Source organism: Opisthocomus hoazin, chromosome 1, assembly GCF_030867145.1.
Source record: "Opisthocomus hoazin isolate bOpiHoa1 chromosome 1, bOpiHoa1.hap1, whole genome shotgun sequence".
Classification (NCBI taxonomy): Eukaryota; Metazoa; Chordata; class Aves; order Opisthocomiformes; family Opisthocomidae; genus Opisthocomus; species Opisthocomus hoazin.
In genome coordinates this window covers 149,847,139-149,857,894 of record NC_134414.1, presented here as the reverse complement: position 1 = coordinate 149,857,894, position 10,756 = coordinate 149,847,139, and the positions used below count along the sequence as shown (strand labels likewise).

Below are 10,756 nucleotides of genomic sequence, written 5' to 3'. Positions count from 1 at the left end.
CCAGTAACTGGGCTGAGCATGAAGCCCTTCTCTCCTGCGCCAGCTGAGCTGGCAAGCTCTGGGCTGAGGCCCCCGTGGTGCAAGGCCAGGTCCCCCCTGGCGTGGCCAGAGCCCCCTTGCACAGACACCACAGCCGGTGCACGTTGCACCGGGCAGGCACGGCATGGTCCGTCTGGCAGGTGGCATTGGCACAGCCCTCTGCTGCCTTCTGCTAGCAAAGCCATTCAGAGAAGGGCAATGATTCGGGCTGCACTTTCTTGTAGCTGAAGGAACATCAAATCCATGATGCCTATGCCTATGCCATGTAAGTACGGTCCTGCTCATGGCCTTGTGCTGTGAATTTGGATGGTCTCTGGGATGGCTACCCTATGGCACCTCTGGGCACCCGTTCTGTTGTTGCATTGCCCTCAGGGGAAGCATTTTTTCCTCACGTCTGCTCAGCGTTTCTCTGTACGCAGCTTGGCCCATTGTCTCTGCTCCTGCCACTGTGCACCTCTGAGAATAGCCTGGTCCCAGCTTCATTCCACCTGCCTTGAACGTCAGCCTCGGGACCAGCTGAAGGACCTTCATGAGATGCCTCATCTGAGGAGAGAGGGAGCCCAGGTAATAGCATCACAGCTAAAGATAAACACAAAGTCTATATGGATTTTGTATCTGTTTTTATATGGTAAAGTTTTATCTGAAAAGAGGAGTCAAAGAGACTCAAAAAGAGTATAGTTAATTGTCCCAAGTGCTTTTTGCAGACACATTTGTAAATGTTTTGGCTTTTTCTCTCCTCTTCCTAGGCAATAGTCAGAGTAATACAAATGCATACATGAAAATAACTTTCCATTCTTCACTACATCAGGGATTATCTTCATTTCTCTATAATATCCAAAACATATCTGTGGACATGCAGACAGCTAGTTTCTTCCTTACATATTTTAAAATTATTAGATATCATTCACTAATTACCTTCAATGGATTTAATAGTGGGATTTCAACAAATGATCCTACTCTGTGTGTACTGTGCACTAGAAGTATCAGACAGACGCACTGCAGATTTCTCATGCCGGAGGGTTAACAACCTTGCCTGCAGGCTTTTTTGCAACATACAGTATAGGTCTCTTTTAAGGCAAGACAAAGTTTGTACACAGAGGTGACGTTTGTTACAGTATAGGTGGGAAAGCTGGATAAACCCTGCTTTGTATAGGGCTTATCCTACAAATGGGCTAGCCTTGCATAACACAAAATATCATCACAGGACTGTTTATAAAACCCAGCTACTGATACGGTTTGCAATTTAATCTACAAAGTGCATTCAAATGAAAGTAATTCATTGATGTCTTTGCCATGCCTGAATTTACTCATCTGTTCATATGACACCACAGAAATATGAGTTATATTTGGCAACGCAGCTGTCCGTGCCTGGGAAAGGCAATTAATCTGCCAACAGACCCTGCTCTCAGGTTAAGGTGTTCAACAGGCCACGAAAGTGGACAATCTTTATTCGCTCTGATATTTTCAGTTTAATTTGAAGTTTAGCTGATGAAACCTTTTTATGGTGTTTCATTTCATTGCGTGTCTTCCTTTATCTGCATGTTGCAACTTGTAGAATGTTCATGCTGTCTGAGGTTTTCTGATAGAGGACCTTCTCTTCACTGTGGCCTGTGAAGTATTTTGTCTCTCACACAATGGTAAACCCTTTTTTCTCTTTGGGTATTGCTGTTACTCCTGTTCATTTAAACTAGTACTTTCTCTTGTAATTCTTTTTTGTCGTTTGAACTAAATTGCTTTGGGTTTCTTTGCTTTACATACACTGGGGGAACCAATATCATTATTTGGAATTCCTTTAAAATAGAAATACTCTTTTCTTTTTTTTTTTTTCTGAACAATTTTTTTCAACCTTTAGCTGAACAGTCAACACAATCTTGTTAACCGGAGCTGTTAATATAAGTCTCAGGTTTTACAGTGGCTGTTTTCTCACCTTTCCCCATGCAAAGCTGATGTAGGTACAGAAGACAGACATTTCTTTGTCAAAGCTGCTGGTTTCACCAGCAGTTCTTATGTACGTGAAAGTGCATGGACCACTTTAGGCATGATACCAGTGTTGCCAAGAACTGTTTCCTCAGCTTTTTCTTTTAACATATGCCTCTTCTTGAAAGCCAAATTTCAGTTTACTGCTATGGTTTGGCTTTGAGGGCTGAGCATTGTGCTACAGTCCTTGAGGAGGCAGAACATGAACATAGTAAAGAAGCAGGTGTCTTCCTTGGGATTATTTACCTTTGGTGACAGTGGTTCCAAAATTGCTTAAGACCACAGACACCTTCCTGCAATTGCAGTGACCAGTGAGCACTCTGTTATTCATAGAATCCTAGAATCATAGAAAGTTTTGGGTCGGAAGGGACCCCTAGAGGTCATCTAGTCCAACCCCCCCGCAGCGAGCAGGGACACCGCTAACTAGATCAGGTTGCTCAGAGCCCTGTCCAACCTGGTCTTGAATGTTTCCAGGGATGGGGCCTCCACTACCTCTCTGGGCAACCCGTTCCAGTGTTTCACCACCCTCATTGTAAAGAATTTCTTCTTTATATCTAGCCTAAACCTACCCTGTTTTAGTTTAAAACCGTTACCCCTCATCCTGTTATTGGACTATCGGTAGTCGTCTACAAAGCTCAACAGAAACTGAAAAGAAGTCAGAGTAAAATAGACCAGAATTGGGTTAAGGTGATTAAAACAGCACAGTTCAGCACCTTGCTGTCTTGTCATGGGGAAATATGTTTTCTATAATGGTTATAAACTTGGAGGAGTAGGACACCACATTTTTCTGTCATCTTTGCCAGGCAATGTAGTGAAGACTTTATAGGAAACTTTGCAGAATAAGCTTTGCTGTGATTGGAATTTATCAATATTTATGATAGCCCATATTAATTTCATCTTTTGTGTCAGTCAGTTCAACTCAGAAGGATATATTTTAAACTGCTGGTGGAAAGGAACCTGCAAAGGAAATACAGTGGAGAATTAAATCTTCAAGAAAATAAAGAAATAGGCATAATGACACTTTCAGGCAAAGTAGAAGTACTCCCATGGCATCCATTTCTGACTGACCTGGTGTCTTGCTCCATTTCAATACGATAATACCTGGAAAGGAAATCCAGTGCATCAGCATGTGTAACTTTCATCACTGTGACTTGAAGTTCATCACCTCTTTAGAGGTTACAGTTAATCTAGAATTAAGCTAATTTTCCCAAGTGTTCTTCGGAACAAAATAAAATTTTAGAATAATGTTACAGTTTTAATTTTGCATTAGAAATAAATAAGTTTCAAACACCTTCTATGGAACAGCCAAAAGATGTGCTGCCTTTCAAAGTCAGAGTAAACATATGTAATTATTCATTTTCAAGCAGGATGAACCAAAATTAATTGCTATCGTTTAGGGTAGAAATCCACTCTGCTTGGAGGATTATAAGAAATGAGATGTAGGCACTTCAGCAATATCAACCATTTACTGCGATGTGGCTTAATTTAAATTCTTTGTGATCAACAGTTAGGTACAATCATTCACTTAGGTTTTATACCAGCTTAATGTGGGGACTAGTCACTGAAGGTATCAGATTGTACAGTTTGTCTCTTCATCTGCCAGGTGTGCAGTGACCTCAGACATGTATGAAGCATTATCATAAGAAGAAATATCTTTCCTGTGGTTAAAATCATGGCTGCCATTTCACTGAAGCCATCACCTTGTAAGGCAAAGATGTTGCATGCCTTTTTCAGCAATTATATTTTTATTAGACCAGCTAGCCTTGTTGGAAGATGTAGCCAGTCTTTCAGACACACAATCTCTCTTTCAGGTCTGAAAAAGCACCTAAAAGCCTTCAAGCTGAGTACAAGTTCAGACCACTTGTTCTGGGCTTTGTGAGAGAGGAAGAAGCTGAAGCACCAACAGCCTGAGCTGAAGGGCCGTTAGCCCTTAGGGAGCAAAGTGGGCATTAGGGTGTCAGAGAGCTGGTAAGCGGTTCCTGGGGGACTGAGAAGCAGGTGTTCTATAGCTTGTGGACAGTAAATTGGTTAGTAGAAGGAAGAAGACAATAGTGAATAGAATCTCCGTTGAATCGCTGAGTTTGATGGCCCCGTAGATCTATGAATTTTAGTTTTACATGCTCATCTTCAAAGCACACTTTGCATGTGTTTGTTAAGACTTCTTTCTGGTTTTAGTTTGCAGCAGCCTGGATGACAACAGGCAGCTTGGGATGAGTCATGTTTTCCAGCAAATGCCCAGGACACTATTGCTTTGAACACTGGTATTTTGCATGAGTTATTTACTGAAGAAGATGGGAGTGAGAGGACAGATGATAGGGGGCATTTCTGGAGAATGATCTGTATGGTTTTTATTACTTGGTAGTTACACAACCACTTTTTTATCAGTATTTCCATCTCTGACTGATAATCTGCTAAATCTCTTGGTTTGTGTGAGTATGTGTTCATTCCTTCTCCATATGACATTTATATAACACTTCCCCCCAGCAGATACTGGCTGCCTCCTGACTGTTTTCCTAACTTCCTAACTAAAAACTGTGGTTTTTAAAAGCTGTTAAATTTTATTCCATGGGAGACTGTGCCTGATTTTTGAACACCATTCTTAGACTTCCTTTCATCCCCAGACATTTCTCCTGGTCCTTTGCACCACTCTTCCCTGCGGTTTTCTGGCTACTACATCAGAGTCAAGACACACTGTATAGCTAACATTCAGTCTTAACAGTCATTCTTTTTCAAAGCTCAGTCTTCAGGCAAAGAGCAAATAGGGCTGCCTGTGCTGTTGTGGTTTAATAAGCTCTCTTGCACAGAACAGAGAACCTCTGCCATTGATGTGCCTCCACACAGACGCATTCAAGGTGGCTTGCGCTGAAGCAATTTTCTCTGCTGGGTTATTCATACACAACAGAAATCTTCACAGGGATCTTGAATCTCTATAAAGCGCGTTACCGAATCCTCTCACTGCACAGGCACTGGCGGGCATACTGACAGCCCTCCAGCTGCAAATTTGCAGTTTTCTGTGGACTGGTGCAAACACCCCACCTAGACAGGCGTCTCAGGGAGTGCTTGTAGTTTGCGCTGAACAGTTCTGTTCAATGATCTGCTGGCATTTAGCAAACTGTTTTTCTTACTAGGTTCAACTTCTGGATAAGCTGCTAGAACCAGAGGTTTGCAGAAGACCAAGTCAAGTGAGCAGCACTATTTATGACTGACTTTTGTTGCAAATGTGACTCACAGCAGCACAGATGTGAATCTGGCAAAGGGAAAGAGGAGCCACCTGGAACACCTGGAACATCTGTGCTCCAGGTGACACTGAATGACAGAAGATGATCACCATGCTGGGGAGGCAAGGATGTCTCCCAATGGCATTGTGTAATATTTGTGCATATTCACAGTGCGAACAGAACTTATTTCCATATCTAGACCAGTACCCCACACAGTAGCTCTGTCAGCAACTGTGTCAGCACACTACTGAAGTATTCTGTTGACATAATATGAGCAATGTTTCTGTCTGTGGGTTTCCTTTTGTTCTTAAAATACCTATAAACCTGGTTTGTGGCTTCAAAAGATCACAGTACCCCACATCAGAGTGCTGTGATTGCGTGCTGCCCACAGGAAATATTACCCTGTGTTGAACATAGTTCATTTCCCCAACACTGTGGATTTATGATGGGTTAAGGAAAGCAGGGTATGAATCATTCAAACATTTCTAATATAAGCACTATCCAATAACCCTTCCCCCACTTGGAAAGTCTCTGGCCAAATGCTGTCCCTCTGTTCCAGCTCCTCCTGACCGCCTCTCCCCATTTCCGGATGGGCCCTGGCCCCCAGCCCTTATCTCCTCCAGCCCCTGGGCTGTTTGCAGAGAGCAGTTATAAAGAGGCTGACCCAGCAGAGAGTGGAGGAGAATTATAAGGTGCGGGAAAACAGCAGCACCAGACCAGACCAGGCATCTGCTTGACTCACCACGACCTGCTCTGCACCATGGGGAAGGACGGGCTGCCCAGCAAACCAAACATCTTCCTCCTTCTCCTCTTCTTCCTTCCTGGAAACACCTCTCCCACCACAGAACCGTAAGCTACACATGTGGAGGGGGGAGGGAGGTCTTACTGCTCCTTTTTTGCCTTCAGTTTTCTTCCTTTATATCTAAGGGCTGTACCAGCTTCTTCCACTCCTGCCCTGCATCCCACAAGTAGCCAAGCCCTGAGCTTCCTCCACAGCTCTGCCAGTGCTCCCCACTCCCACTCTGCAACGCCCTGGTTGTCCAGCCCTGGACACCCCCCCAGCTCTGCCAATGCCCACACTCCTGCCCTTCAGCTGCCTCCTAGTCCAGCCCTGGATCCTCACAACATCTTTCCCTAAGTACATACCTGCCTAGAAAGCTCAGGTGCCTGGGGTTTTGCAGGCACGATGGCAGAATCTGCGTACTTACCTTTCTGGTAGTATCCTTGTTTGAATTGCTGAATTATTTCTCCCCATTCTCCTGTTGCTTTCAAGCCCGTTTTCTCCCCTTTCTCTTATTTCTTTCAAGCCAGTTTGTTTCCCTTGGCAGCATCAGATGTGCTTGTTCCCAAAGAGGATCTGTGACCTAGATTCTCTTCCTCTGGTGTGGAGCCTGGCGCTGGCACCCTCCCCTGGGGCACGCACCCCAGGGCTCCGCAGACCAGCAGCATGGCTGCAGCACCCACTCTGCCAAGGGCTCCAAGGAAAGGGGCAGCCCAGGATGGCACGGGCAGACTGGAGGCTGGCTTCCCCGCCCCAGCGTTGCCTACCAGAGAGGATTGCTCCAGAGCCTCTAGTCTGGATGGGAGCAGCCTCCCTCCTCAGACCCCAGCTGCTGTCGCACACTGTGCCTCTTGCTGTGCTGGCAGAAGCGCGGTGTTCACCACTGCGGGTCTCATCATGCTTGCTACAGAGATTTCATGCACATGAGCACTGCAGTAGTGGTAGTAGCTGCAGCAGAAGGTGCAGTGCTGCTGCTGCCGCTTACTGCGTGGTCTGAGGTGAACTGGTGACTGGCTCAGACTGAAGGACCCTTGACTCACACTGCACCGTCAACCTCCCATGAATCTGTCCTGTCTGGGTTCTTCTGGGGCAGATGAGCCAGCCAAGTCTGCTCTGGGGTCAGGCTGAGCTCTCTAGTCTCCCTACAGTAAGCTGATGTAACTAAATAATTGAGATCAAGTAATCTTAATTCATCCCTGCCCAAGATCAGGGGGAAAGGGAGCAAATCCATACTGCTCCTGTGAGCAACATGCTGTGCTTCATCGCTGACTTGAGCACCATTTGAGGAGTGGAGAAGAAGGAAGGGCTGAGAGAGTTGGGGAGAGAGGGGTGTAGCTGGGATCCACAGAATGAAGACAGGAGCCCAGTAAACAGCTGGGGAGCAGGGAGGCAGTGGAGTCTGAGCAGTGAATTGCTAGGCAGGTGCAAGGGTAGTGGTGTTGTTTTAAGTGTTGCAGGGTAGATCAGGTGCTGTGTATAACACAGAAGGGAAGCCGCCTTTGAGCTGAGGGGAAAATGAAGCTTCCAACCAAAGCTTGCTTCCTGTGGCTGGCCGGGGTAGGGCAATAGCTTCTTTGAGCGGCAGCAGTTGCTGCCGTTTCTGTTTCAGATGCAGCTGGCTGCACAGGAGACACAATTAAGGTTCAGACTATATATTAGAATAAAACTTGTTCACCAAGTTAGTGCAGCACTGGAACAGGTGATCCAGAGAGCTGATGGAATCTCCATCTATGGATTCCTTTGCAACAGTCCAGTTCCAGGAGAGAAGGTGGGCTTGAGACATCCAGGGATTCCTTGCAACCAAAAATGTTATGATTCTGTAACATACAGACAGCAAGATTTTTTTTCCTTGCTCTGGATCTTTTCTGGAAGAATTCAACAGGAGGTATCATTCTCCTATTCTGGTAGGTGGTTGTGTACACCAACTACTTTATAATGCGGTGTACATGCTTGGGGATACACTGCATAGAGCCAGAATGCAGGGTCGTGATGGCACATGAATTGGCAGGTGTGGGTTTGGACTGATGGAGCTGATGAAATTCACTGACTTCTTTGGTTGAGTGTTTGTTCCAGGAAGTAGCCAAGAGTCAATACACAGATGGTAGTCCATCTTAAGCTAGAGTATTACCTTCTATATAGAGACAAACTCACTGTTTTTGCCTCAGCCACTTTCTGCTATCCCTCCTTTGTGGCCTGCTTCTGCTGGAGTCACTGCATCTGTTTTCAGAACAGTTCGTTGCATGCAGGGAAGCTGCTGAGGTCTCTTTTGGCAGCCCAGATGCTTTTTGTCCTGGAAAGTCTATACATGGATGTTGTGACCCAAGTTATTTAAAGCCTCTTAGTACTTTAATTCATCTAGCTCTTTTCGCCAGCACATCCCAAAACAGCTAAATGGAGGTCTATAAACAGTGTATTTCTTATCCTTGTTTCAAAGGCAGGGAAGCCGGTGTAGGGGGAAGTTCTGCACATTGGCCAAAACTTCAGCAGAACAGTGAACAGGAAGAGAAATGATGCCAAATTCCCCGCGAACTAGGTCACGCTGTCCCTTCAGCAGGCTGGAGGTTACAGCCAGTGCCACTGATGGGGACAGGGGAAATAGCGTGAGGGGAAGCAGACACGGGGCGACGCCGTGGTGAGAAGGCTGTGGAGGAAGGGGAGCGCTGGAGCAAGCAGTCACAAGCTGCGAGTCACTCCCTGGGTGGCTGGAGCTCACTTCTTTCACTGCTTCTGCAGCAGCACGCGCTGGCCGGAGTTACCGGCTGGCTCCTCGTCATGCTTTATCCCGTTGCCTGGTGTTGAGGGAAATGGAGGTACTGCCTGGGTCCCACCACCTCCACAGTGGCTTTAGGTTTCCTCCTATGCACACAGTGGTTAATACACCCTGCAGATTGAATTGCCACCAGAACCTCCTGCTGCTGCATCGGGATAGCTTGAATATGCACAGGGATAAAGGAATACCAGGTCTGTAAAAATGGTCCAGCCTCAGACCATTAGCTCTGCATTCTGCCTGTGTTGGTGGCCAGTTGTAGGTGCTGAGGGACAGAGTAGAGGAGCAAGGCAAGTACTGTGGAAATGAGTTTCCCATCGGCTATAGCCTCATGGAGCTTCTGTCAGAGGTTCAAGGTCTTATTGCAGCAGGGATTACACATGTGCTACTACGTTTTCTAGCCATTTCTGGGCAACTGATTTACCCAGGACATTTTTTATAACCTTCATATCGGGAGCAGCTGATCTTCATGCCCTTATGAGCCTCATAGAAAATTTTATGTGGCTGGTGCCATGAGGCAGATACCATATGCCTTGGGGAGTTACTGGCAGGTGGGGAGTGACAGCTTCTTTTAAGGGCCTGCATGTGGCTGGACACGCAGGTAAGGCCCTGATTATCCAACTCAGTGGCTGCTGCTGGCTTATTTTGTTCCTCATCCAGGGAAGGACAGTTGACTGCTGTCTGTCACCTGATGCAGCCTGGGTGGTTGTGCCCTTCTTGGTCTGCTTGAGAGCACCAGAAGGCTCAAGAGCCACAAGCTGACCATACCAGAATTGAACATTTGGACTTTACAGCATCTGGTAGTATGAAGTTCCTCATTTTAATTTTGTACATTAGTGACAAAGTTTCTGCTTCCTTCTATTTTTTCTAAGCCATCTGCTTAATATTTTCACCTGGTGTGGTTTAGTACATGCGTCATCACAGGTGATGAACAAACCATACTGTCTGTCGTGCACATCGTGACTTTATAGCTTTCTGTCAAGCCTTTTTCCAGGCTGAAGAGTCCTAATCTATGTAGTGTCTTCTCCTATGGAAATCATTCCAGATTTCAGATCACCTCTGCCATCTTTCACTGAACCTTTCCTGCTAAATCCACTTTTTCAGTGGGAGCAAACCAACACATCATATGTGAGATATGGAAGTACTTTGCAATTATACAATAGCAAAACGATGCGTTCTGATTTGTCCTCTGTTCCTTTCAGAACACTTCCCTATAGTCCATTTGTTACTTATCACTGAATGAGAATTTTCCAAGAGTGATCAACAGTGCTCGTGTCCAAGTGGTAGTAGCCCACTTAGTGATACAGCATATACACAATAGTATATATACTGTTGGTGTAATTTTTTCTTCCTCTATTTATTGTTTTCCCTTTATGAACAGTTCATTTGCCATTTCTGCTATGCAGTCCCACCATATGACAAAAGTTTTCCACAAATATGTAAGTCAATTTTAAGAATTTTCTTACCCTGGGCAATTATCAGAAAATTGTGTTTCCCAGATCATTTAGAAGTGTAATGAACCACAGGGGTCCCAACACAGACTCTGGAGATTTTCATCGGTTCCTGCACTTTGTGTCCTATCTTTTAACCAATTAATCCAGGATTAATAAGTTGATTTATTAATAAAAAATCAGTAAAATTATCACTTTTATTGTATGGCAGCTTAGTTTAGGGGTCCTTTGTGAGGGACCTTTGTAAAAAGCTTTTTGAAGATGCAAGTACACTTGTGTTGCAACAAACCACTACTCTCTGAAATCCTTTGTGTTCTCATCTTAATAAGGTCCCAAACTGCAAGCACTCACATTTTTGCTCAGCATGAGAAGGATTTGGAAACCTGGATAGGCAAAGACAGGAGCAGCCAGACAAGTGGGTGGTTTTTTCAACCCTAAAACTACTGAATTTTCAACCTTTTTTTAGCTAATGCCTCTGAGTCTCAATAGGAGATTGTGGGATATACAAAAATCAATTAACAGC

At 45.1% G+C, this 10,756-nt stretch overlaps 1 protein-coding gene and 1 long non-coding RNA gene across 3 annotated transcripts in view; one reads left to right on the top strand and one right to left on the bottom strand.

The window, feature by feature from the left end:
- Positions 1-274: 274 nt before the first annotated feature.
- On the bottom strand, positions 275-6,634 carry LOC142363937 (uncharacterized). Its single transcript, XR_012766044.1, has 3 exons — positions 6,443-6,634; positions 3,085-3,117; positions 275-2,973 (listed from the first exon to the last, which is right to left on the bottom strand). It is a non-coding gene; the product is annotated as an uncharacterized LOC142363937 (long non-coding RNA).
- The window catches only part of LOC104336122 (alpha-2-macroglobulin), a 41,967-nt gene continuing 37,074 nt past the window's right edge, over positions 5,864-10,756 (top strand). The window contains exon 1 of one of the 2 annotated variants that reach the window (XM_075441342.1): positions 5,864-6,083. In XM_075441342.1, coding sequence (XP_075297457.1) covers positions 5,995-6,083 — 89 coding nt within the window. In that variant the 5' untranslated portion in view covers positions 5,864-5,994. The remainder of the gene's footprint in view (positions 6,084-10,756) is intronic. The other variant, XM_075441333.1, reaches the window with a different exon arrangement.